Source organism: Phasianus colchicus, chromosome 31, assembly GCF_987193195.1.
Source record: "Phasianus colchicus chromosome 31, bPhaCol1.hap1.1, whole genome shotgun sequence".
In the NCBI taxonomy this organism is placed as follows: Eukaryota; Metazoa; Chordata; class Aves; order Galliformes; family Phasianidae; genus Phasianus; species Phasianus colchicus.
The window spans coordinates 2,622,853-2,650,165 of record NC_143466.1 but is presented as its reverse complement, the minus strand read 5'-3'; the positions used below and the strand labels follow the sequence as shown (position 1 = coordinate 2,650,165).

At 59.8% G+C, this 27,313-nt stretch overlaps 1 protein-coding gene across 6 annotated transcripts in view; it reads left to right on the top strand.

The window, feature by feature from the left end:
- Positions 1-27,313, top strand: part of MYBPC2 (myosin binding protein C2) — a 117,304-nt gene that overhangs the window by 55,040 nt on the left and 34,951 nt on the right. For all 6 annotated transcript variants that reach the window (XM_090127566.1, XM_090127564.1, XM_090127569.1 and 3 more), the window contains 8 exons: positions 19-48; positions 3,365-3,504; positions 6,172-6,331; positions 8,216-8,320; positions 9,923-10,111; positions 16,266-16,400; positions 21,593-21,760; positions 23,633-23,721. In XM_090127566.1, the coding sequence (XP_089983692.1) occupies positions 19-48; positions 3,365-3,504; positions 6,172-6,331; positions 8,216-8,320; positions 9,923-10,111; positions 16,266-16,400; positions 21,593-21,760; positions 23,633-23,721 (1,016 nt within the window). The remainder of the gene's footprint in view (positions 1-18; positions 49-3,364; positions 3,505-6,171; positions 6,332-8,215; positions 8,321-9,922; positions 10,112-16,265; positions 16,401-21,592; positions 21,761-23,632; positions 23,722-27,313) is intronic.

Sequence of the window (27,313 nt, the reverse complement as noted above, 5' to 3'; positions counted from 1 at the left end):
TGTTCTGCTTCCCCACAGAGATCAAAGTGGAGTACGTCCCCAAACAAGGTGACAAGGGGGGGCGGGGGGGGGGGGACACTGGGGGGGGGTGACAATGGGGGGGAGGTGACAATGGGGGAGGTGACAATGGGGAGGAGGTGACAATGGGGGGGGGTGACACTGTGGCCCCCCCTCAGAGCCCCCCAAGATCCACCTGGACTGCTTGGGGGGGAGGTGACAGTGGGAGGTGACAATAGAGAGGGAGGTGACGATGGGGGGGAGGTGATGATGGGGAGGTGACAATGGGGGGGAGGTGACAATGAGGGGGTGACACTGTGGCCCCCCCTCAGAGCCCCCCAAGATCCACCTGGACTGCTTAGGGGGGGAGGTGACAGTGGGAGGTGACAATAGGGGGCAAGATGATGATGAGGGGGGAGGTGACAGTGGGAGGTGACAATAGAGAGGGAGGTGACGATGGGGGGGAGGTGATGATGGGGAGGTGACAATGGGGGGGTGACAATGGGGGGGAGGTGACAATGAGGGGGTGACACTGTGGCCCCCCCTCAGAGCCCCCCAAGATCCACCTGGACTGCTAAGGGGGGGAGGTGACAGTGGGAGGTGACAAAAGGGGGGGAGGTGACGATGGGGGGGGAGGTGACAGTGGGAGGTGACAATAAGGGGGAGGTGACAATGGGGGGGGGTGACAATGGGGGGGTGACACTGTGGCCCCCCCTCAGAGCCCCCCAAGATCCACCTGGACTGCTAAGGGGGGGAGGTGACAGTGGGAGGTGACAAAAGGGGGGGAGGTGACGATGGGGGGGGAGGTGACAGTGGGAGGTGACAATAAGGGGGAGGTGACAATGGGGGGGGGTGACAATGGGGGGGTGACACTGTGGCCCCCCCTCAGAGCCCCCCAAGATCCACCTGGACTGCTTAGGGGGGGACGTGACAGTGCGAGGTGACAATAGGGGGGGAAGTGACGATGGGGGGGAGGTGATGATGGGGAAGTGACAATGGGGGGGGGGGTGACAATGGGGGGGTGACACTGTGGCCCCCCTCAGAGCCCCCCAAGATCCACCTGGACTGCTTAGGGGGGGACGTGACAGTGCGAGGTGACAATAGGGGGGGGAAGTGACGATGGGGGGGAGGTGATGATGGGGGGGTGACAGTGGGGGGGGAGGTGACAATGGGGGGGGGTGACAATGGGGGGGTGACACTGTGGCCCCCCCTCAGAGCCCCCCAAGATCCACCTGGACTGCTTAGGGGGGAGGTGACAATGGGAGGTGACAATAGGGGGGAAAGTGACGATGGGGGGAGAGGTGACAGTGGGAGGTGACAATAAGGGGGAAAGTGACGATGGGGGGGGGGTGACAATGGGGGGGTGACACTGTGGCCCCCACTCAGAGCCCCCCAAGATCCACCTGGACTGCTTAGGGGGGGAGGTGACAGTGGGAGGTGACAATAGGGGGGGAGGTGACGATGGGGGGGAGGTGACAGTGGGAGGTGACAATAAGGGGGAAAGTGACGATGGGGGGGGGGTGACAATGGGGGGGTGACACTGTGGCCCCCCTCAGAGCCCCCCAAGATCCACCTGGACTGCTTAGGGGGGGACGTGACAGTGGGAGGTGACAACAGGGGGGGAAGTGACGATGGGGGGGAGGTGATGATGGGGAGGTGACAATGGGGGGGTGACAATGGGGGGGAGGTGACAATGGGAGGCGACAACAGGGGGGGAAGTGACGATGGGGGGGAGGTGATGATGGGGAGGTGACAGTGGGAAGTGACAGTGGGGGGGGGGGGTGACAATGGGGGGGTGACACTGTGGCCCCCCCTCAGAGCCCCCCAAGATCCACCTGGACTGCTTAGGGGGGGAGGTGACAGTGGGAGGTGACAATAGGGGGGGAGGTGATGATGGGGGGGGAGGTGACAATGGGGGGGAGGTGACAATGAGGGGGTGACACTGTGGCCCCCCTCAGAGCCCCCCAAGATCCACCTGGACTGCTTAGGGGGGAGGTGACAATGGGAGGTGACAATAGGGGGGAAAGTGACGATGGGGGGGGAGGTGACAGTGGGAGGTGACAATAGGGGGGGAGGTGACAATGGGGGGGGGTGACAATGGGGGGGTGACACTGTGGCCCCCCTCAGAGCCCCCCAAGATCCACCTGGACTGCTTAGGGGGGGACGTGACAGTGGGAGGTGACAACAGGGGGGGAAGTGACGATGGGGGGGAGGTGATGATGGGGAGGTGACAATGGGGGGGTGACAATGGGGGGGAGGTGACAATGGGAGGCGACAACAGGGGGGGAAGTGACGATGGGGGGGAGGTGATGATGGGGAGGTGACAGTGGGAAGTGACAGTGGGGGGGGGGGGTGACAATGGGGGGGTGACACTGTGGCCCCCCCTCAGAGCCCCCCAAGATCCACCTGGACTGCTTAGGGGGGGAGGTGACAGTGGGAGGTGACAATAGGGGGGGAGGTGATGATGGGGGGGGAGGTGACAATGGGGGGGAGGTGACAATGAGGGGGTGACACTGTGGCCCCCCTCAGAGCCCCCCAAGATCCACCTGGACTGCTTAGGGGGGAGGTGACAATGGGAGGTGACAATAGGGGGGAAAGTGACGATGGGGGGGGAGGTGACAGTGGGAGGTGACAATAGGGGGGGAGGTGACAATGGGGGGGGGTGACAATGGGGGGGTGACACTGTGGCCCCCCTCAGAGCCCCCCAAGATCCACCTGGACTGCTTAGGGGGGGACGTGACAGTGGGAGGTGACAATAGGGGGCAAGATGATGATGAGGGGGGAGGAGACAGTGGGAGGTGACAATAAGGGGGGAGGTGACAATGGGGGGGAGGTGACAATGGGGGGCTGACACTGTGGCCCCCCCTCAGAGCCCCCCAAGATCCACCTGGACTGCTAAGGGGGGGAGGTGACAGGGGGAGGTGACAACAGGGGGGAAAGTGACGATGGGGGGGGAGGTGACAGTGGGAGGTGACAATAAGGGGGAAAGTGACGATGGGGGGGGGGTGACAATGGGGGGCTGACACTGTGGCCCCCCCTCAGAGCCCCCCAAGATCCAGCTGGACTGCTAAGGGGGGGAGGTGACAGTGGGAGGTGACAATAGGGGGGGAGGTGACGATGGGGCGGGAGGTGACAGTGGGAGGTGACAATAAGGGTGAGGTGACAGGGGGGGGGGTGACACTGTGGCCCCCCTCAGAGCCCCCCAAGATCCACCTGGACTGCTTAGGGGGGGAGGTGACAGTGGGAGGTGACAATAGGGGGGGAAGTGACGATGGGGGGGGAGGTGACAGTGGGAGGTGACAATAAGGGGGAAAGTGACGAGGGGGGGGGGTGACAATGGGGGGGTGACACTGTGGCCCCCCCTCAGAGCCCCCCAAGATCCACCTGGACTGCTCGGGGAAGGCAGCAGAGAACACCATCGTGGTGGTGGCAGGGAACAAAGTGCGCCTCGATGTCCCCATCACCGGGGAACCCGCGCCCACCGTCACCTGGAAGAGGGGGGACCAGGTTGGGGGGTGGGGGGGGTCGGGGAGGGGGGCAGGGCTTTGGGGGGGGGGGGTGGGGAGGGGGCTGCGTTGTCACCTGTGTCACCTTGTCACCGTGGAGCCGTGTCACCAAAGCACTCCAGCACAAACTCCCAATGTCCCCAGTTACCCCCACTGACCCCAAATGTCCCCCAATGCCATCATTGCCCCAGTGTCCCCCAATGTCCCCCAATGTCCCCCAATGTCCCCAATGTCCCCCAGTGCCCCCATTGACCCCAATGTCCCAAATTACCCCCACTGACCCCCAATGTCCCCCAATGTCCCCCACTGATCCCCAGTGTCCCCCAATGCCACCATTGCCCCAATGTCCCCCAATGTCCCCAATGTCCCACATTGCCCCCAATGTCCCCCAATGTCCCCAATGTCCCCCACTGACCCCCAATGTCCTCCAATGCCACCATTGCCCCAATTGCCCCATTGACCCCAATGTCCCCCAATGTCCCCAATGTCCCACATTGCCCCCAATGTCCCCCAATGCCACCATTGCCCCCAATGTCCCAAATTACCCCCACTGACCCCCAATGTCCCCCAATGTCTCCATTGCCCCCATTACCTCCAATGTCCCCCAATGTCCCCAATGTCCCCCACTGACCCCCAATGTCCCCCAATGCCACCATTGCCCCAATGTCCCCCAATGTCCCCAATGTCCCCCATTGCCCCCAATGTCCCCCACTGACCCCCAATGTCCCCCAATGCCACCATTGCCCCAATGTCCCCCAATGTCCCCAATGTCCCCCATTGACCCCACTGACCCCCAATGTCCCCCAATGTCTCCATTGCCCCCATTACCTCCAATGTCCCCATTGTCCCCCACTGACCCCCAATGTCCCCCAATGCCACCATTGCCCCAATGTCCCCCAATGTCCCCAATGTCCCCAATGTCCCCCATTGCCCCCATTGCCCCCAATGTCCCAAATTACCCCCACTGACCCCCAATGTCCCCCAATGTCTCCATTGCCCCCATTACCCCCAATATCCCCCAATGTCCCCCAATGTCCCCCAATGTCCCCCACTGACCCCCAATGTCCCCCAATGCCACCATTGCCCCAATTGCCCCGTTGACCCCAATGTCCCCCACTGACCCCACTGACCCCCAGTGCCCCCATTGCCCCCATTACCCCCAATCTCACCCTTGACCCCAATGCCCCCATTGCCCCCATTGCCCCCAATGCCCCCATTGTCCCCATTCCCCCCATTGCCCCCAGTGCCTCCATTGCCCCCAATGTCCTCATGTCCCCCATTCCCCCCCAACGTCCCCATTCCCCCCGTTGCCCCCAATGCCCTCAATGCCCCCATTTGCCCCAGTGCCCCCAATGCCCCCATTGCCCCCATTACCCCCACTTCTCCCAATGCCCCCATTGCCCCCAATGCCCCCATTGCCTCCACTGCCCCCATTGCCCCCATTGTCCCCATCCCCCCTTATGCCCCCATTCCCCCTATTACCCCCAGTTGCCCCCAGTTGCCCCCAATGCCCCCAATGCCCCCGTTCCCCCCATTGCCCCCAGTGCCTCCATTGCCCCCAATGTCCTCATGTCCCCCATTCCCCCCCAACGTCCCCATTCCCCCCATTGCCCCCATTGCCCCCATTCCCCCCAATGCCCCCAATGCCCCCATTGCTCCCAGTGTCCCCATTCCCCCCAATGCCCCCATTGCCCCCATTCACCCCATTGTCCCCAATGCCCCCATTGTTCCCAATGTCCCCATTGCCCCCATTACCCCCACTGACCCCAAATGCCCCATTGCCCCCAATGCCCCCATTGCCCCCAGTGCCTCCATTGCCCCCGATGTCCTCATGTCCCCCTTCCACCCCAGTGTCCCCATTGCCCCCAATGCCCCCATTGCTCCCAATGTCCCCATTGCCCCCGTTGCCCCCATTGCCCCCATTGCCCCCATTGCCCCCATTGCCCCAATTCCCCCAATGCCCCCATTGCCCCCATTCCCCCCATTGCCCCCATTGTCCCCATTCCCCCCATTTCCCCCAATGCCCCCATTCCCCCCATTGCCCCCAATGCCCCCGTTCCCCCCAATCTCCCCATTCCCCCCATTGTCCCCATTCCCCTCAATTCCCCCAATTCCCCCATTTCCCCCATTCCCCCCATTCCCCCCAATGCCCCCATTGCCCCCAGTGCCTCCATTGCCCCTGATGTCCTCATGTCCCCCTTCCACCCCAGCTTCCCCATTCCCCCCATTACCCCCATTCCTCCCATCACCCCCATCACCCCCATTGCCCCCATTGCCCCCATTCCCCCCAGTGCCCCCATTCCCCCCTTGCCCCCAATGCCCCCCTTACCCCCCTTGCCCCCATTGCCCCCAATGCCCCCATTGCCCCCATTACCCCCATTTCCCCCAATGCCCCATTGCCCCCAATGCCCCCATTGCCCCCATTCCCCCCATTGCCCCCAATGCCCCCATTGCCCCCATTGCCCCCAATGCCCCCATTCCCCCCAGTGCCCCCAGTGCCTCCATTGCCCCCAGTGTCCTCATGTCCCCCCTTCCCCCCCAACGTCCCCATTCCCTCCATTGCCCCCAATGCCCCCATTGCCCCCATTCCCCCTTATGCCCCCCATTGCCCCCAATGCCCCCAATGCCCCCAATGCCCCCCACTGACCCCTCTGTCCCCCCCCCCCAGCTGTTCACAGACACCGAGGGCCGCGTTCACATCGACAGCCAGCCTGACCTGAGCAGTTTTGTCATCGAAAGCGCCGAGCGCGGGGACGAGGGCCGCTACTGCATCACCGTCACCAACCCCGTGGGGGAGGATTCGGCCACCCTCAACGTCCGCGTCGTGGGTACGGAGCGTGGGGGGGGCGGGGGGGGCATGGGGGGAGTGGGGGCAATGGGGGGAATGGGGGCATTGGGGGTGATAGGGGGAATGGGGGGAATGGGGGGGTTGGGGGGAATGGGGGGAATGGGGGCATTGGGGGGATTGGGGGGAATGGGGGGAATGGGGGCATTGGGGGGAATGGGGGGAATGGGGGCAATGTGGGGAAAGGGGGTATTGGGGGCAATAGGGGGAAATGGGGGCAATGGGGGGATTGGGGGTGATAGGGGGAATGGGGGGAATGGGGGGAATGGGGGCATTGGGGGGAATGGGGGCATTGGGGGCGATGGGGGGAAGGGGGGGCATTGGGGAGAATAGGGGAAAATGGGGGGAATGGGGGTATTGGGGGGAATAGGGGGAATGGGGGCATTGGGGGGAATGGGGGGAATGGGGGAAATGGGGGGAATGGGGGCATTGGGGGTGATAGGGGGAATGCGGGGAATGGGGGGAATGGGGGAAATGGGGAGAATTGGGGGAATGGGGGCATTGGGGGGAATGGGGGGATTGGGGGCAATGGGGGGAAGGGGGCAATGGGGGGAAGGGGGGATTTGGGGGGTATGGGGAGAATGGGGAGAGTGGGGGGAATGGGGGGAATGGGGGCATTGGGGGTGATGGGGGGAATGGGGGGAATGGGGGGATTGGGGGTGATAGGGGGAATGCGGGGAATGGGGGCATTGGGGGGAATAAGGGCATTGGGGGAGAATGGGGGGAATGGGGGCAATGGGGGGAATGGGGACAATGGGGACAATGGGGGTGATGGGGGGAAGGGAGGGCATTGGGGGCGATGGGGGAAATGGGGGGAATGGGGGAATTGGGGGCATTGGGGGGAATAGGGGGAAATGGGGGGAATGGGGGGATTGGGGGTGATGGGGGGAATGGGGAGAATGGGGGGAATGGGGGATTTGGGGGGTATGGGGGTATTGGGGGTGATGGGGGGAATGGGGGGATTGGGGGGAATAGGGGGAATGAGGGCATTGCGGGTAATGGGGGGATTGGGGGCAATGGGGGCAATGGGGGGAAGGGTGGATTTGGGTGGTATGGGGGGGAATGGGGGGATTGGGGGTGATGGGGGGAATGGGGGGAATGGGGGGAATGGGGGGAATGGGGGCATTGGGGGGAATGGGGGCAATGGGGGCAATGGGGGCATTGGGGGGAAATGGGGGGAATGGGGGGATTGGGGGCAATGGGGGGAAGGGGGGATTTGGGGGGAATGGGGGCATTGGGGGTGATGGGGGGAATGGGAGAATGGGGGGAATGGGGACAATGGGGGTGATGGGGGGAAGGGGGGCATTGGGGGCGATGGGGGAAATGGGGGGAATGGGGCAATGGGGGAAATGGGGGAAATGGGGGCAATGGGGACATTGGGGGCAATGGGGGAAATGGGGGCAATGGGGGCAATGGGGGCAATGGGGGCATTGGGGGAAATGGGGGCCCCCAATGTCCCCAGTTACCCCGATTAACCCCACTGCCCCCATTGCCCGAATTGCCCCCGATGCCCCCATTGCCCCCATTGCCCCCAATGCCCCCATTGTCCCAAATGCCCCCATTGCCCCCAACGCCCCCATTCACCCCAATGTCCCCACTGACCCCAATGCCCCCAATGCCCCCAATGGCCCCATTGCCCCCATTGCCCCCATTGCCCCAGATGCCCCCATTGCCCCCAATGCCCCCATTGCCCCAATCACCCCAATGTCCCCACTGACCCCAATGCCCCCATTGCCCCAGATGCCCCCATTGTCCCAAATGCCCCCAATGCCCCCAATGCCCCCATTCACCCCAATGTCCCCGCTGACCCCAATGCCCCCAATGCCCCCCTTGCCCCCATTCACCCCGCTGTCCCCGCTGTCCCCAGATGTCCCCGACCCGCCGCAGTCGGTGCGGGTGACGTCGGTCGGTGAGGACTGGGCCGTGCTCACCTGGGAGGCGCCGGGCTTCGACGGCGGGATGCCCATCACAGGTAGTGCCACCAACTGCCACCGCCTGCGTCACCTCTGGGTCACCTGTGTGTCACCTGGGTCACCTCTGGGTCACCAACTGTGCTGGGTCACCTCTGGGTCACCTCTGTGTCACCTGGGTCACCTCTGGGTCACCCAGTGTGCTGGGTCCCCTTTGGGACACCTCTGGGTCACCCAGTGTGCTGGGTCCCCTTTGGGTCACCTCTGGGTCACCTGGGTCACCTCTGGGTCACCTCTGTGTCACCTCTGTGTCACCTGTGTCACCTCTGTGTCAGCAATTGTCTGCGTCACCTCTGTGTCACCTGTGTGTCACCTGGGTCACCTCTGTGTCAGCACTTGTCTGGGTCACCTCTGTGTCACCTCTGTGTCACCTCTGTGTCACCCACGGCCTCATCTCTGTGTCACCTCTGTGTCACCATCAGTGTCACCACTGTGTCACCTCTGTGTCACCTCTGTGTCACCAAGCGTCAGACACTCCCCCCTAGTCCCCCTCTGCTCCCATTGACCCCAATGTCCCCATTACCCCCAAATCTCCCTACACCCCCATTGCCCCCAAAGCTGCCATTGCCCCCATTGCCCCCATTGCCCCCATTGCCCCCAATGCCCCCATTGCCCCCATTGCCCCCATTGCTCCCATTGCCCCCATTGCCCCCAATGCCCCCATTGCCCCCATTGCCCCCATTGCCCCCAATGCCCTCAATGCCCCCATTGCCCCCAAAGCTCCCATTGCCCCCATTGCCCCCAATGCCCTCAATGCCCCCATTGCCCCCAAAGCTCCCATTGCCCCCATTCCCCTCAATGCCCCCACTGCCCCCATTGCCCCCATTGACCCCAATGCCTTTATTGACCCCACTGCCCCCCATGTCCCCATTCCCCCCAAGCCTCCCATTGCCCCCAACGCCCCCAACAACCCCATTGCCCCCAAAGATCCCACTGACCCCATTCCCCCATTCTCCTGAATGCCCCCAATGGCCCCATTGACCCCATTGCCCCCCTTGCCCCCCTTGCCCCCAATGCCCCCATTGCCCCCATTGCCTCCATTGCCCCCACTGCCCCCCAAACCCCCTCTGCTCCTATTGACCCCAATGTCCCCATTGCCCCCAATGCCCCCAACACCCCCATTGCCCCCAAAGCTGCCATTGCCCCCCTTGACCCCATTGTCCCCATTGCCCCCAAAGCTCCCACTGCCCCCATTGCCCCCATTGCCCCCAATGCCCCCATTCCTCCTCATGCCCCCATTGCCCCCATTGCCCCCATTGCTCCCAATGCTCCCATTGCCCCCATTCCCCCATTCTCCTCAATGCCCCCATTGCCCCCCTTGCCCCCAATGCCCCCATTGCCCCCATTGCCCCTATTGCCCCCATTGCCCCCATTGCCCCCATTGACCCCATTGCCCCCATTGCCCCTATTGCCCCCACTGCCCCCATTGCCCCCCTTGCCCCCATTGCCCCCAATGCCCCCAATGCCCCCAAAGCCTCCATTGCCCCCATTGCCCCCATTCCCCCCATTGCCCCTAATGCCCCCATTGCCCCTATTGCCCCCAACACCCCCATTTCCCCCAATGCCCCCAACGACCCCATCGCCCCCATTGCCCCCCCCCCCAGGCTACCTGATGGAGCGCAAGAAGAAGGGATCCATGCGTTGGATGAAGCTGAACTTCGAGGTTTTCCCCGACACCACCTACGAGTCCACCAAGATGATCGAGGGCGTCTTCTACGAGATGCGCGTCTTCGCCGTCAACGCCATCGGGGTGTCGCAGCCCAGCCACAACACACAGCCCTTCATGCCCATCGGTGGGGGTCCTGGGGGGGTCTGGGGGGGTCCTAAGGGGGGCTTGGGGGTCCTAAGGGGGGTTTGTTGGGTTCTGGATGGGATTTGTTGGGTTTTGTTGGGTCGTCAATGGGGTTTGTTGGGTTTTGTTGGGTTCTGATGAGATTCGTTGGGTTCTGGATGGGATTAGTTGGGTTTTGTTGGGTTCTGGATGGGATTTGTTGGGTTCTGGATGGGATTAGTTGGGTTCTGGATGGGATTTGTTGGGTTCTGGATGGGGTTTGTTGGGTTCTGGATGGGATTAGTTGGGTTCTGGATGGGGTTTGTTGGGTTTTGTTGGGTTCTGAATGAGATACATTGGGTTCTGGATGGGATTTGTCAGCCCAGCCACAACACACAGCCCTTCATGCCCATCGGTGGGGGTCCTGTGGGGGTCTGGGGGGTCCTAAGGGGGGGTTGGTTGGGTTTCAGTTGGATTTTGTTGGGTTCTGGATGGGATTTGTTGGGTTTTGTTGGGTTCTAAGTGGGAATCGTTGGGTTTTGTTGGGTTCTGAATGGGGTTTGTTGGGTTCTGGATGGGATTTGTTGGGTTTTGTTGGGTTCTCAATGGGATTTGTTGGGTTCTGGATGGGATTTGTTGGGTTTTTTTGGGTTCTCAATGGGATTTGTTGGGTTCTGGATGGGATTTGTTGGGTTTTGTTGGGTCCTCAATGGGATTTGTTGGGTTTTGTTGGGATTTGTTGGGTTCTGGATGGGATTTGTCAGCCCAGCCACAACACACAGCCCTTCATGCCCATCGGTGGGGGTCCTATGGGGGTCTTGGGGGTCCTAAGGGGGGGTTGGTTGGGTTTCAGTTGGATTTTGTTGGGTTCTGGATGGGATTTGTTGGGTTTTGTTGGGTTCTGAATGGGGTTGGTTGGGTTCTGGATGGGATTTGTTGGGTTTTGTTGGGTCGTCAATGGGGTTTGTTGGGTTTTGTTGGGTTCTGATTGGGATTTGTTGGGTTCTGGATGGGCTTTGTTGGGTTCTGAATGGGGTTTGTTGGGTTGTGAATGGGGTTTGTTGGGTTCTGGATGGGATTTGTTGGGTTCTGGATGGGATTTGTTGGGTTTTGTTGGGTTCTCAATGGGGTTTGTTGGGTTCTGGATGGGATTAGTTGGGTTTTGTTGGGTTGTGAATGGGGTTTGTTGGGTTCTGGATGGGATTTGTTGGGTTCTGGATGGGGTTTGTTGGGTTCTGGATGGGATTAGTTGGGTTCTGGATGGGATTTGTTGGGTTGTGTTGGGTTCTGAATGGGATTTGTTGGGTTCTGAATGGGGTTTGTTGGGTTCTGGATGGGCTTTGTTGGGTTTTGTTGGGTTCTGAATGGGGTTGGTTGGGTTCTGGATGGGATTTGTTGGGTTTTGTTGAGTCGTCAATGGGGTTTGTTGGGTTTTGTTGGGTTCTGAATGGGATTTGTTGGGTTCTGGATGGGGTTTGTTGGGTTCTGGATGGGCTTTGTTGGGTTCTGGATGGGATTTGTTGGGTTCTGGATGGGATTAGTTGGGTTTTGTTGGGTTCTCAAAGGGATTTGTTGGGTTCTGGATGGGGTTTGTTGGGTTTTGTTGGGCTCTCATTGGGATTTGTTGGGTTCTGAATGGGGTTTGTTGGGTTCTGGAGGGGATTTGTTGGGTTTTGTTGGGTTCTCATTGGGGTTTGCTGGGGTCTCATTGGGTTTGGAGGATCTCAGTGGGGTTTGCTGGGATCTCAGTGGGTTTTGTGGGATCTCAGTGGGGTTTGGAGGATCTCAGTGGGGTTTGCTGGGATCTCAGTGGGGTTTCCTGGATTCTCATTGGGTTTGCTCGGATCTCAGTGGATTTGGAGGATCTCAGTGGGTTTTGTGGGATCTCAGTGGGTTTGGAGGATCTCAGTGGGGTTTGGAGGGTCTCATTGGGTTTGGTGGGATCTCATTGGGTTTGGTGAATCTCATTGGGTTTGCTGGGATCTCAGTGGGGTTTGGAGGATCTCATTGGGTTCGGTGGGATCTCAGTGGGGTTTATTGGGATCTCATTGGGTTTGCTGGGATCTCAGTGGGGTTTGGTGGGATCTCAGTGGGTTTGCTGGGATCTCAGTGGGGTTTGGGGGGATCTTATTGGGTTTGGCGGATCTCATTGGGGTTTGCTGGGATCTCAGTGGGGCTTGGGGGGATCTTATTGGTTTTGGAGGATCTCAGTGGGATTTGGTGGATCTCAGTGGGGTTTGGTGGATCTCATTGGGTTTGGTGGGATCTCATTGGGTTCAGTGGGATCTCATTGGGGTTTGGCGGATCTCATTGGGGTTTGCTGCGATCTCAGTGGGGTTTGGGGGGATCTTATTGGTTTTGGAGGATCTCAGTGGGATTTGGTGGATCTCAGTGGGGTTTGGAGGATCTCATTGGGTTCGGTGGGATCTCAGTGGGGTTTATTGGGATCTCATTGGGTTTGCTGGGATCTCAGTGGGTTTGGTGGATCTCAGTGGGGTTTGGCGAATCTCATTGGGGTTTGCTGGGATCTCAGTGGGGTTTGGGGGGATCTTATTGGCTTTGGAGGATCTCAGTGGGATTTGGTGGATCTCAGTGGGGTTTGCTGGGATCTCAGTGGGGTTTGCTGGGATCTCAGTGGGGTTTGGAGGATCTCAGTGGGGTTTGGAGGATCTCAGTGGGTTCGGTGGGATCTCAGTGGAGTTTGGGGGGATCTTAGTGGGGTTGCTGGGATCTCATTGGGTTTGTTTGGATCTCATTGGTTTGCTGGGATCTCAGTGGGGTTTGCTGGGATCTCATTGGGTTCGGTGGGATCTCAGTGGGGTTTATTGGGATCTCATTGGGTTTGGCGGATCTCATTGGGGTTTGCTGGGATCTCAGTGGGGTTTGGGGGGATCTTATTGGGTTTGGTGGATCTCATTGGGTTCAGTGGGATCTCAGTGGGTTTGGAGGATCTCAGTGGGGTTTGCTGGGATCTCATTGGGTTTATTTGGATCTCAGTGGGGTTTGCTGGGATCTCAGTGGGGTTTGGTAGATCTCATTGGGTTTGCTGGGATCTCATTGGGTTCGGTGGGATCTCAGTGGAGTTTGGGGGGATCTCAGTGGGTTTGGAGGATCTCATTGGGTTTGCTGGGATCTCAGTGGGGTTTGGTGGATCTCATTGGTTTCGGTGGGATCTCAGTGGGGTTTATTGGGATCTCAGTGGGTTTTGTGGGATCTCAGTGGGTTCGCTGGGATCTCAGTGGGGTTTGGAGGATCTCAGTGGGTTTGCTGGGATCTCAGTGGGGTTTGTTTGGATCTTATTGGGTTTGGTGGGATCTCAGTGGGATTTGGTGGATCTCAGTGGGGTTTGCTGGGATCTCATTGGGTTTATTTGGATCTCAGTGGGGTTTGCTGGGATCTCAGTGGGGTTTGGAGGATCTCATTGGGTTCGGTGGGATCTCAGTGGAGTTTGGGGGGATCTTAGTGGGGTTGCTGGGATCTCATTGGGTTTGTTTGGATCTCATTGGGTTTGCTGGGATCTCAGTGGGGTTTGCTGGGATCTCATTGGTTTCGGTGGGATCTCAGTGGGGTTTATTGGGATCTCATTGGGTTTGGAGGATCTCAGTGGGGTTTGCTGGGATCTCATTGGGGTTTGCTGGGATCTCAGTGGGGTTTGGAGGATCTCATTGGGTTTGCTGGGATCTCAGTGGGGTTTGGTGGATCTCATTGGGTTCGGTGGGATCTCAGTGGGGTTTGCTGGGATCTCAGTGGGGTTTGGTGGATCTCATTGGGGTTTGCTGGGATCTCAGTGGGGTTTGGTTGATCTCAGTGGGATCTCATTGGGTTCGGTGGGATCTCAGTGGGGTTTGGTGGATCTCAGTGGGGTTTGCTGGGATCTCATTGGGTTTATTTGGATCTCATTGGGGTTTGCTGGGATCTCAGTGGGGTTTGGGGGGATCTTATTGGGTTTGGTGGGATCTCAGTGGGGTTTGGAGGATCTCAGTGGGGTTGCTGGGATCTCATTGGGTTTGGAGGATCTCATTGGGTTCGGTGGGATCTCAGTGGGGTTTGGGGGGATCTCATTGGGTTTGGAGGATCTCAGTGGGGTTTATTTGGATCTCAGCGTGGTTCGCTGGGATCTCAGTGGGGTTTGGAGGATCTCATTGGGTTCGGTGGGATCTCAGTGGGGTTTCATTGGGATCTCATTGGGGTTTGGTGGATCTCATTGGTTTCGGTGGGATCTCAGTGGGGTTTATTGGGATCTCATTGGGTTTGGCGGATCTCATTGGGGTTTGCTGGGATCTCAGTGGGGTTTGGGGGGATCTCAGTGGGGTTTGGAGGATCTCAGTGGGGTTTGGTGGATCTCAGTGGGTTTGCTGGGATCTCATTGGGTTTATTTGGATCTCAGTGGGGTTTGCTGGGATCTCAGTGGGGTTTGGTGGATCTCATTGGGTTTGTTTGGATCTCATTGGGGTTTGGTGGGATCTCAGTGGGGTTTGGTTGATCTCAGTGGGATCTCATTGGGTTCGGTGGGATCTCAGTGGGGTTTGGTGGATCTCAGTGGGGTTTGCTGGGATCTCATTGGGTTTATTTGGATCTCATTGGGGTTTGCTGGGATCTCAGTGGGGTTTGGGGGGATCTTATTGGGTTTGGTGGGATCTCAGTGGGGTTTGGAGGATCTCAGTGGGGTTGCTGGGATCTCATTGGGTTTGGAGGATCTCATTGGGTTCGGTGGGATCTCAGTGGGGTTTGGGGGGATCTCATTGGGTTTGGAGGATCTCAGTGGGGTTTATTTGGATCTCAGCGTGGTTCGCTGGGATCTCAGTGGGGTTTGGAGGATCTCATTGGGTTCGGTGGGATCTCAGTGGGGTTTCATTGGGATCTCATTGGGGTTTGGTGGATCTCATTGGTTTCGGTGGGATCTCAGTGGGGTTTATTGGGATCTCATTGGGTTTGGCGGATCTCATTGGGGTTTGCTGGGATCTCAGTGGGGTTTGGGGGGATCTCAGTGGGGTTTGGAGGATCTCAGTGGGGTTTGGTGGATCTCAGTGGGTTTGCTGGGATCTCATTGGGTTTATTTGGATCTCAGTGGGGTTTGCTGGGATCTCAGTGGGGTTTGGTGGATCTCATTGGGTTTGTTTGGATCTCATTGGGGTTTGGTGGGATCTCAGTGGGGTTTGGTTGATCTCAGTGGGATCTCATTGGGTTCGGTGGGATCTCAGTGGGGTTTATTGGGATCTCAGTGGGTTTTGTGGGATCTCAGTGGGTTCGGTGGGATCTCAGTGGGGTTTGGAGGATCTCAGTGGGTTTGCTGGGATCTCAGTGGGGTTTGGGGGGATCTTATTGGATTTGGAGGATCTCAGTGGGGTTTGCTGGGATCTCAGTGGGTTTGGTGGATCTCATTGGGGTTTGCTGGGATCTCATTGGGTTCGGTGGGATCTCAGTGGGGTTTGGTGGATCTCAGTGGGGTTTGTGGGATCTCAGTGGGGTTTGGTGGATCTCAGTGGGGTTTCCTGGAATCTCATTGGGTTTGCTGGGATCTCAGTGGGTTTGTTTGGATCTCAGTGGGGTTTGGTGGCATCTCAGTGGGGTTTCCTGGAATCTCATTGGGTTTGCTGGGATCTCAGTGGGGTTTGGAGGATCTCATTGGGTTTGCTGGGATCTCAGTGGAGTTTGGGGGGATCTTAGTGGGGTTGCTGGGATCTCATTGGGTTTGTTTGGATCTCATTGGGTTTGCTGGGATCTCAGTGGGGTTTGCTGGGATCTCATTGGTTTCGGTGGGATCTCAGTGGGGTTTATTGGGATCTCATTGGGTTTGTTTGGATCTCATTGGGTTTGTCTGGATCTCATTGGGTTTGCTGGGATCTCAGTGGGGTTTGCTGGGATCTCATTGGTTTCGGTGGGATCTCAGTGGGGTTTATTGGGATCTCATTGGGTTTGTTTGGATCTCATTGGGTTTGCTGGGATCTCAGTGGGGTTTGGAGGACCTCAGTGGGGTTTGGTGGATCTCAGTGGGTTTGCTGGGATCTCATTGGGGTTTCGCTGGGATCTCAGTGGGGTTTGCTGGGATCTCAGTGGGGTTCGCTGGGATGTCACTCATTTTTGGGGCAGATCGTCGTATTTTCGGGTCTGTTTGCGGGGCGGGGTTGGATTTTGGTGGGGATTTCGGGGTCTGAGCGTGGGGTGGTGTGGGGCAGCACCCACCAGCGAGCCGACCCACGTGGTGCTGGAGGACGTCACCGACACCACGGCCACCATCAAGTGGAGACCCCCGGAGCGCATCGGGGCGGGGGGCGTCGACGGCTACCTGGTGGAGTGGTGCAAGGAGGGATGTGAGTGCCCCATAGATGCCCCATAGCTGCCCCATAGATGCCCCATAGATGCCCCATAGGCGCCCCACAGCTGCCCCATAGACGCCCCATAGGTAGTGTGTTGATATCCCATAGATACCCCATAGATTTCCCATACATTTCCCATAGATTTCCCATAGATACCCTATGGATCCCCCAAAGCTGCCCCACAGCTGCCCCACAGCTGCCCCATAGCTGCCCCATAGGTGCCCCATTGATATCCCATAGGTAGTGTGTAGATATCCCATAGATTTCCCATAGATTTCCCATAGATACCCCATAGCTGCCCCACAGCTGCCCCATAGCTGCCCCATAGCTGCCCCATAGATGCCCCATAGCTGCCCCACAGCTGCCCCATAGATGCCCCATAGCTGCCCCATAGGTGCCCCAGAGCTGCCCCATAGATGCCCCATAGCTGCCCCATAGGTGCCCCATTGATATCCCATAGGTAGTGTGTAGATTTCCCATAGATTTCCCATAGATACCCCATGGTGCCCCAGAGCTGCCCCATAGCTGCCCCATAGATGCCCCATAGCTGCCCCATAGATGCCCCATAGACACCCCATAGCTGCCCCATAGGTGCCCCATTGATATCCCATAGGTAGTGTGTAGATTTCCCATAGATACCCCATAGATTTCCCATACATTTCCCATAGATTTCCCATACATTTCCCATAGATTTCCCATAGATACCCCATGGTGCCCCATAGCTGCCCCATAGATGCCCCATAGCTGCCCCACAGCTGCCCCATAGATGCCCCATAGTTGCCCCATAGCTGCCCCACAGCTGCCCCAAAGCTGCCCCATAGACGCCCCATAGGTAGTGTGTTGATATCCCATAGATACCCCATAGATTTCCCATAGATTTCCCATAGATACCCCATGGTGCCCCACAGCTGCCCCCTAAGTGCCCCATAGCTGCCCCATAGACGCCCCATAGACACCCTATAGCTGCCCCATAGCTGCCCCATAGCTGCCCCACAGCTGCCCCATAGACGCCCCATAGATGCCCCACAGCTGCCCCATAGCTGCCCCATAGATGCCCTATAGATGCCCCAGAGCTGCCCCATAGACGCCCCATAGCTGCCCCATAGGTGCCCCACAGCTGCCCCATAGCTGCCCCATAGCTGCCCCATTGATATCCCATAGGTAGTGTGTAGATATCCCATAGATACCCCATAGATTTCCCATAGATTTCCCATAGATACCCTATGGATCCCCCATAGCTACACCATAGACACCCTATAGCTGCCCCATAGACACCCCATAGCTGCCCCATAGCAGCCCCATAGATACCCTATGGATCTCCCATAGCTGCCCCATAGATCCCCCATGGCTGCCCCACAGACACCCCAGAAATGCCCCACAACCCCATACCCTGCCCCATACCCTGCCCCACACCCTGACCCCTGACCCCTAACCTGACCCCTGACCCCTAACCGTGCCCCACAGCCCCTAACCCTGACCCCTACCCCCAACCCTGCCCCATACCCTGACCCCTGACCCCTACCCCTGCCCCACAGCCCCTAACCCTAACCTGACCCCTGACCCCCAACTCTGCCCCACAGACCCTATCCCTGACCCCCAACCCAACCCCACAGCCCCTAACCCTGACCCCTAACCCTGACCCCTGACCCCCAACCCTGCCCCATACCCTGACCCCCACCCCTAACCTGACCCCTAACCCAACCGTGACCCCTGACCCCTAACCCAACCCCATTCCCTAACCCTGACCCCTGACCCCTAACTCTGCCCCACAGCCCCTAATCCTGACCCCTGACCCCTAACCCTGCCCCATACCCTGACCCCGTCCCCTTACCCTGACCCCTGACCCCTAACCCTACCCCACAGCCCCTAACCCTGACCCCTGACCCCTAACCTTGCCCCATACCCTGACCCCTGACCCCTGACCCCTAACCCTGCCCCTAACCCAACCCCCCCCACCCCAAACCCTGACCCCCTCCCCTAACCCTCACCCCTGACCCCTAACCCTACCCCACAGCCCCCAACCCTGTCCCCTGACCCCTAACCCTGCCCCATACCCTGACCCCCACCCCTAACCTGACCCCTGACCCCCAACCCAACCCCCTCCCCTAACCCTGACCCCTGACCCCCACCCCTGCCCCATACCCTGACCCCCCACCCCAAACCCTGACCCCTGACCCCTAACCTAACCCCCCCCACCCCAAACCCTGACCCCTGACCCCCAACCCAGCCACATACCCTGACCCCCCACCCCTAACCTGACCCCTAACCCAACCCCATCCCCTAACCTGACCCCTGACCCCCAACCCAACCCCCCCCACCCCAAACCCTGACCCCTGACCCCTAACCCTGCCCCTAACCCAACCCTCCCCACCCCAAACCCTGACCCCTGACCCCCAACCCAGCCACATACCCCGCCCCCCACCCCAAACCCTGACCCCTGACCCCCAACCCAACCCCCACCCCTAACCTGACCCCTAACCCAACCCCCCCCACCCCAAACCCTGACCCCTGACCCCCAATCCAGCCGCATACCCCGCCCCCCACCCCAAAACTGACCCCTGACCCCTAACCCAACCCCATCCCCCAACCCAACCCCCCCCACCCCAAACCCTGACCCCTGACTCCCAACCCTGCCCCATACCCTGACCCCGTCCCCTTACCCTGACCCCTGACCCCAAACCCTACCCCACAGCCCCCAACCCTGACCCCTGACCCCTAACCCTGCCCCATACCCTGACCCCTGACCCCTAACCCTGCCCTTAACCCAACCCCCCCCAGCCCAAACCCTGACCCCAGACCCCCAACCCAACCCCCTCCCCTAACTCTGACCCCCTAACCCTGACCCCTGACCCCCAACCCAACCCCCATAGCCCTAACCTGACCCCTGACCCCCAACCCAACCCCCTCCCCTAACCCTGACCCATGACCCCCACCCCCGCCCCATACCCTGACCCCCACCCCTAACCTGACCCCTGACCCCTAACCTGACCCCTAACCCTACCCCCCCCACCCCTAACCCTGACCCCTGACCCCCAACCCAGCTGCATACCCCGCCCCCCACCCCAAACCCTGACCCCTGACCCCTAACCCTGACCCCTGACCCCCAACCCAACCCCCCACCCCAATCCCTGACCCCTGACCCCTAACCCTGCCCCATACCCTGACCCCTGACCCCTAACCTGACCCCTAACCCAACCCCCCCCACCCCAAACCCTGACCCCCAACCCAACCCCCCCACCCCTAAACCAGACCCCTGACCCCCAACCCAGCCGCATACCCCACCCCCCCCACCCCAAACCCTGACCCCTGACCCCTAACCCTGCCCTTAACCCAACCCCCCCCACCCCAAACCCTGACCCCTGACCCCTAACCCTGCCCCACAGCCCCTAACCCTGACCCCTGACCCCCAACCCTGCCCCATACCCTGACCCCTAACCCAACCCCATCCCCTAACCCAACTCCCACCACCCCAAACCCTGACCCCTGACCCCCAACCCAGCCGCATACCCCACCCCCCCACCCCAAACCCTGACCCCTGACCCCTAACCCTGACCCCTGACCCCCACCCCTGCCCCATACCCTGACCCCCACCCCTAACCTGACCCCTAACCCAACCCCCCCACCCCAAACCCTGACCCCTGACCCCCAACCCAGCCGCATACCCCGCCCCCCACCCCAAACCCTGACCCCTGACCCCTAACCCTGACCCCTGACCCCCACCCCTGCCCCATACCCTGACCCCGTCCCCTTACCCTGACCCCTGACCCCAAACCCTGCCCCACAGCCCCTAACCCTGACCCCGGACCCCTAACCCTGCCCCATACCCTGACCCCTAACCCAACCCCATCCCCTAACCCAACTCCCACCACCCCAAACCCTGACCCCTGACCCCCAACCCAGCCACATACCCTGACCCCCACCCCTAACCTGACCCCTAACCCAACCCCATCCCCTAACCCTGACCCCTGACCCCTGACCCCTAACCCTGCCCTTAACCCAACCCCCCCACCCCTAACCTGACCCCTGACCCCCAACCCAACCCCCCCCACCCCAAACCCTGACCCCTAACCCCCAACCCAGCCGCATACCCCGCCCCCCACCCCAAACCCTGACCCCTGACCCCTAACCCTGACCCCTGACCCCCACCCCTGCCCCATACCCTGACCCCGTCCCCTTACCCTGACCCCTGACCCCCACCCCTGCCCCATACCCTGACCCCGTCCCCTTACCCTGACCCCTGACCCCCACCCCTGCCCCATACCCTGACCCCGTCCCCTTACCCTGACCCCTGACCCCCAACCCTGCCCCACAGCCCCTAACCCTGACCCCTAACCCTGCTCCACAGCCCCTAACCCTAACCTTGACCCCTGACCCCTAACCCAACCCCCACCCCTAACCTGACCCCTAACCCAACCCCCCCCAACCCAAACCCTGACCCCTGACCCCAACCCAAGCCCCTCCCCTAACCCTGACCCCTGACCCCTGACCCTGCCCCATACCCTGACCCCTGACCCCTAACCCTGCCCCTAACCCCCCCCCCCACCCCAAACCCTGACCCCTGACCCCCAACCCAGCCGCATACCCCACCCCCCCACCCCAAACCCTGACCCCTGACCCCTAACCCTGCCCCACACCGACCCCCACCCCTAACCTGACCCCTAACCCAACCCTCCCCACCCCAAACCCTGACCCCACAGCCCCTAAACCTGCCCCATACCCTGACCCCCACCCCTAACCTGACCCCTGACCCCCAACCCAACCCCCTCCCCTAACCCTGACCCCTGACCCCCACCCCTGCCCCATACCCTGACCCCCACCCCTGACCCCTAACCTGACCCCTAACCCAACCCCCCCCACCCCAAATCCTGAGCCCTGACCCCCAAACCCAGCCGCATACCCTGACCCCCACCCCTAACCTGACCCCTGACCCCTAACCCAACCCCCCCACCCCAAACCCTGACCCCACAGCCCCTAACCCTGCCCCATACCCTGACCCCTGACCCCTAACCCTGCCCCATACCCTAACCCAACCCCCCCCACCCCAAACCCTGACCCCTAACCCAACCCCCCCCACCCCATACCCTGACCCCTGACCCCCAACCCAGCCGCATACCCCGCCCCCCCACCCCAAACCCTTCCCCCCGACCCCTCTTCTCCTTTGACCTTTGACCTCTGACCCCCCCCAGCGAACGACTGGGTGGCTGCCAACACGGAGCTGGTGGAGCGCTGCGGGCTGACGGTGCGGGGTCTCCCCACGGGGGAGCGGCTCCTCTTCCGGGTCATCAGCGTCAACATGGCGGGCAAAAGCCCCCCCGCCACCATGGCGCAGCCCGTCACCATCCGAGAGATCGTGGGTACGGGTGGGGGGCGGTTATGGGTCGCTATGGGGCGGTTATGGGTCGCTATGGGGTCTATGGGGTGGTGATGGGTCGTTATGGGGCGGTTATGGGTTGCTATGGGGCTCTATGGGGTGGTTATGGGTCATTAGGGGTGGCTATGGGGCGGTTATGGGTCGCTATGGGGCAGTTATGGGTCGCTATGGCGCAGCCCGTCACCATCCGAGAGATCGTGGGTACGGATGGGGGGCGGTTATGGGGCGGTTATGGGTCGCTATGGGGCGGTTATGGGTCGCTATGGGGTGGTGATGGGTCATTAGGGGTGGCTATGGGGTGGTTATGGGTCGCTATGGGGTGGTTATGGGTGGCTATGGGGTGGATGTGGGTCATTATGGGGCTCTATGGGGCGGTTATGGGTCTCTATGGGGCTCTATGGGGTGATTATGGCTCATTAGGGGTGGCTATGGGGTGGTGATGGGTCGCTATGGGGCGGTTATGGGTCGCTATGGGGTGGTTATGGGTCGCTATGGGGCAGCTATGGGTCGCTATGGGGCGGTTATGGGTCGCTATGGGTGGTTATGGGTCGCTATGGGGTGGTTATGGGTTGCTATGGGGCAGTTATGGGTCGCTATGGGGCGGTTATGGGTCGTTATGGGGCGGTTATGGGTCGCTATGGGGGGGTTATGGGTCGTTATGGGGCCGTTATGGGTCGCTATGGGGTGGTTATGGGTCGCTATGGGGCAGTTATGGGTCGCTATGGGGGGGTTATGGGTCGTTATGGGGTGATTATGGGTTGCTATGGGTGGTTATGGGTCGCTATGGGGCAGTTATGGGTCGCTATGGGGCGGTTATGGGTCGTTATGGGGCGGTTATGGGTCGCTATGGGGGGGTTATGGGTCGTTATGGGGCCGTTATGGGTCGCTATGGGGTGGTTATGGGTCGCTATGGGGCAGTTATGGGTCGCTATGGGGGGGTTATGGGTCGTTATGGGGTGATTATGGGTTGCTATGGGTGGTTATGGGTCGCTATGGGGCGGTTATGGGTCATTATGGGGCTCTATGGGGTGATTATGGCTCATCAGGGGTGGCTATGGGGTGGTGATGGGTCGCTATGGGGCGGTTATGGGTCGCTATGGGGTGGTTATGGGTCGTTATGGGGCGGTTATGGGTCGCTATGGGGCAGTTATGGGTCGCTATGGCGCAGCCCGTCACCATCCGAGAGATCGTGGGTACGGATGGGGGGCGGCTGTGGGGTGGTTATGGGGTGGTTATGGGTCGCTATGGGGTGGTGATGGGTCACTATGGGGTGGTTATGGGGCGCTATGGGGGGGTTATGGGGCTCTATGGGGTGATGATGGGTCTCTATGGGGCGGTTATGGGTGGTTATGGGGCGGTTATGGGGTGGTTATGGGGTCATTATGGGGCTCTATGGGGTGGTTATGGGTGGCTATGGGTCGTTATGGGGTGGTTATGGGTCGCTATGGGGTCTATAGAGTGGTTATGGGCTGCTATGGGGCAGTTATGGGTCACTATGGGGTCTATAGAGTGGTTATGGGGCGCTATGGGGTGGTTATGGGTCGTTATGGGGTGGTTATGGGTCGCTATGGGGCAGTTATGGGTCGCTATGGGGTCGCTATGGGGTCGCTATGGGGTGGTTATGGGTCGCTATGGGGCAGTTATGGGTCGCTATGGGGTACTTATGGGGTCTCTATGGGGTCTCTATGGGGTCGCTATGGGGTCGCTATGGGGAACTTATGGGGTCTCTATGGGGTCGCTATGGGGTCGCTATGGGGTCGCTATGGGGTCTCTATGGGGTCTCTATGGGGTCGCTATGGGGTACTTATGGGGTCGCTATGGGGTCGCTATGGGTACTTATGGGGTCGCCCCACAGAGCGCCCCAAGATCCGCCTTCCTCGCCACCTGCGCCAGACCTACATGAGGCGCGTGGGGGAGCAGGTCAACCTGGTCATCCCCTTCCAGGTACCTGTGGGGCTGCCCCACACATCCGCCCCGCCCCATAGATCTGCCCCACACATCCGCCCTGCCCCATAGATCTGCCCCATAGATCTGCCCTGCCCCATAGATCTGCCCCACACATCCACCCTGCCCCATAGATCTGCCCCACACATCCGCCCTGCCCCACACATCTGCCCCATAGATCCGTCCTGCCCCATAGATCTGCCCCACAGATCCACCCTGCCCCATAGATCTGTCCTGCCCCATAGATCTGCCCCATAGATCCGCCCTGCCCCATAGATCTGCCCCACACATCCACCCTGCCCCACAGATCCACCCTGCCCCATGGATCTGCCCCACAGATCCACCCTGCCCCACACATCTGCCCCACAGATCCGCCCTGCCCCATAGATCTGCCCCACAGATCCTCCCTGCCCCACACATCTGACCTGCCCCATAGATCTGCCCCACAGATCCACCCTGCCCCACACATCTGCCCGATAGATCCGTTCTGCCCCACACATCCACCCCATAGATCCATCCTGCCCCACACATCTGCCCCACAGATCCACCCTGCCCCACACATCCGCCCCATAGATCCGTCCTGCCCCACACATCCACCCCATAGATCCATCCTGCCCCACACATCTGCCCCACAGATCCACCTTGCCCCATAGATCTGCCCCATAGATCCACCCTGCCCCATAGATCTGTCCTGCCCCATAGATCTGCCCCACAGATCCGCCCTGCCCCATAGATCCACCCTGCCCCACACATCCGTCCCGCCCCACACATCCGCCCCATAGATCCATCCTGCCCCACACATCTGCCCCACAGATCCACCCTACCCCATAGATCCGCCCTCCCCATAGATCTGCCCCACACATCCGCCCCACACATCCGCCCCATAGATCCGTCCTGCCCCACACATCTGCCCCACACATCCACCCTGCCCCATAGATCCACCCTGTCCCATAGATCCGCCCCACAGATCCACCCTGCCCCATAGATCTGCCTTGCCCCACAGATCCTCCCTGCCCCACACATCTGCCCTGCCCCATAGATCTGCCCCACACATCTGCCCTGCCCCACAGATCCCCCCTGCCCCATAGATCCACCCTGCCCCATAGATCTGTCCTGCCCCATAGATCTGCCCCACAGATCCACCCTGCCCCACAGATCTGCCCCACACATCTGCCCTGCCCCATAGATCTGCCCCACAGATCCACCCTGCCCCACAGATCTGCCCTGCCCCATAGATCCGTCCTGCCCCATAGATCTGCCCTGCCCCATAGATCTGCCCCACAAATCCACCTTGCCCCAGAGATCTGCCCCACAGATCCACATTGCCCCATAGATCTGCCCTGCCCCACAGATCCTCCCTGCCCCACACATCTGCCCTGCCCCATAGATCTGCCCTGCCCCATAGATCCTCCCTGCCCCACAGATCCACCCTGCCCCACAGATCCATCCTGCCCCATAGATCTGCCCTGCCCCATGGATCTGCCCCACAGATCCACCCTGCCCCACACATCCGCCCCATAGATCCATCCTGCCCCACACATCAGCCCCACAGATCCACCCTGCCCCATAGATCTGCCCCACAGATCCACCCTGCCCCATAGATCTGCCTTGCCCCACAGATCCTCCCTGCCCCACACATCTGCCCCACACATCCACCCCGCCCCATAGACCTGCCCCATAGATCTGCCCCACAGGTCTGCCCTGCCCCATAGATCCACCCTGCCCCATAGATCTGCCCCACAGATCCACCTTGCCCCAGAGATCTGCCCCACAGATCCACATTGCCCCATAGATCTGCCCTGCCCCACAGATCCTCCCTGCCCCACACATCTGCCCTGCCCCACAGATCTGCCCTGCCCCATATATCCACCTTGCCCCACAGATCTGCCCCACAGATCCACCCTGCCCCATAGATCTGCCCTGCCCCATAGATTTGCCCCGCAAATCTGCCCTGCCCCATAAATCCACCCTGCCCCATAGATTTGCCCCATAGATCCACCCTGCCCCATAGATCTGCTCCACAGATCTGCCCTGCCCCATAGATCCGCCCTGCCCCATAGATCTGCCCCAAATATCCGCCCTGCCCCATAGATCCACGCTGCCCCATAGATCTGCTCCACAGATCTGCCCTGCCCCATAGATCCGCCCTGCCCCATAGATCTGCCCCAAATATCCGCCCTGCCCCATAGATCCACCCTGCCCCATAGATCTGCCCCACAGATCTGTCCTGCCCCACAGATCTGCCCACACATTCACCCTGACCCATACATCCGCCCTGCCCCATAGATCTGCCCTGCCCCATAGATTTGCCCCATAGATCCACCCTGCCCCATAAATCTGCCCCACAGATCTGTCCTGCCCCACACATCTGCCCCACACATCCCCCCTGCCCCGCACATCCGCCCTGCCCCATAGATCTGCCCCATAGATCTGCCCCATAGATCCGCCCTGCCCCACAGATCTGTCCTGCCCCCACATGACCCCATACAATCCCATATGACCCCATTGACCCCATAAAATCCCATACAACCCCACATAACCCCATATAATCCCATATAACCCCACGTGACCCCACATGACCCCATATAACCCCATAAAATCCCATATGACCCCACATGACCCCATATAACCCCATAAAATCCCATATGACCCCACATGACCCCATATAACCCCAATGACCCCACATGACCCCTTAAAATCCCATATGTCCCCATACGACCCCACATGACCCCATTATATCCCATATAACCCCATAAAATCCCATATAGCCCCACATGACCCCATAAAATCCCATATAACCACATAAAATCCCATATAACCCCATATAACCCCATATAACCCCATAAAATCCCCTATAACCCCAATGACCCCATATAACCCCATAAAATCCCATATAACCCCATATAACCCCAATGACCCCACATAACCCCAACGACCCCATATAACCCTAATGACCCCACATGACCCCATAAAATCCCATATGTCCCCATACGACCCCACATGACCCCATTATATCCCATATAACCCCACAAAATCCCATATAACCCCATATAACCACACAAAATCCCATATAACTACACACGACCCCACAAAATCCCCTATAACCCCATATAACCCCATAAAATCCCATATAACCCCACACAACCCCATAACATTCCCTATAACCCCATATAACCCCACAAAATCCCCTATAACCCCACACGACCCCACAAAATCCCATATAACCCCATATAACCCCATAAAATCCCATATAACCCCATATAACCCCACAAAATCCCATATAACCCCCATATAACCCCATACAACCCCATATGTGCCCATATAGCCCCACACGACCCCACAAAATCCCATATAACACCACATGACCCCATAAAATCCCATATAACCCCATATAACCCCACACAACCCCACAAAATCCCATACAACCCCACACGACCCCATAAAATCCCCTATAACCCCAATGACCCCACATAACCCCAACAACCCCACATAACCCCAACAGCCCCATATAACCCCAATGACCTCACATGACCCCATAAAATCCCATATGTCCCCATACGACCCCACATGACCCCATTATATCCCATATAAC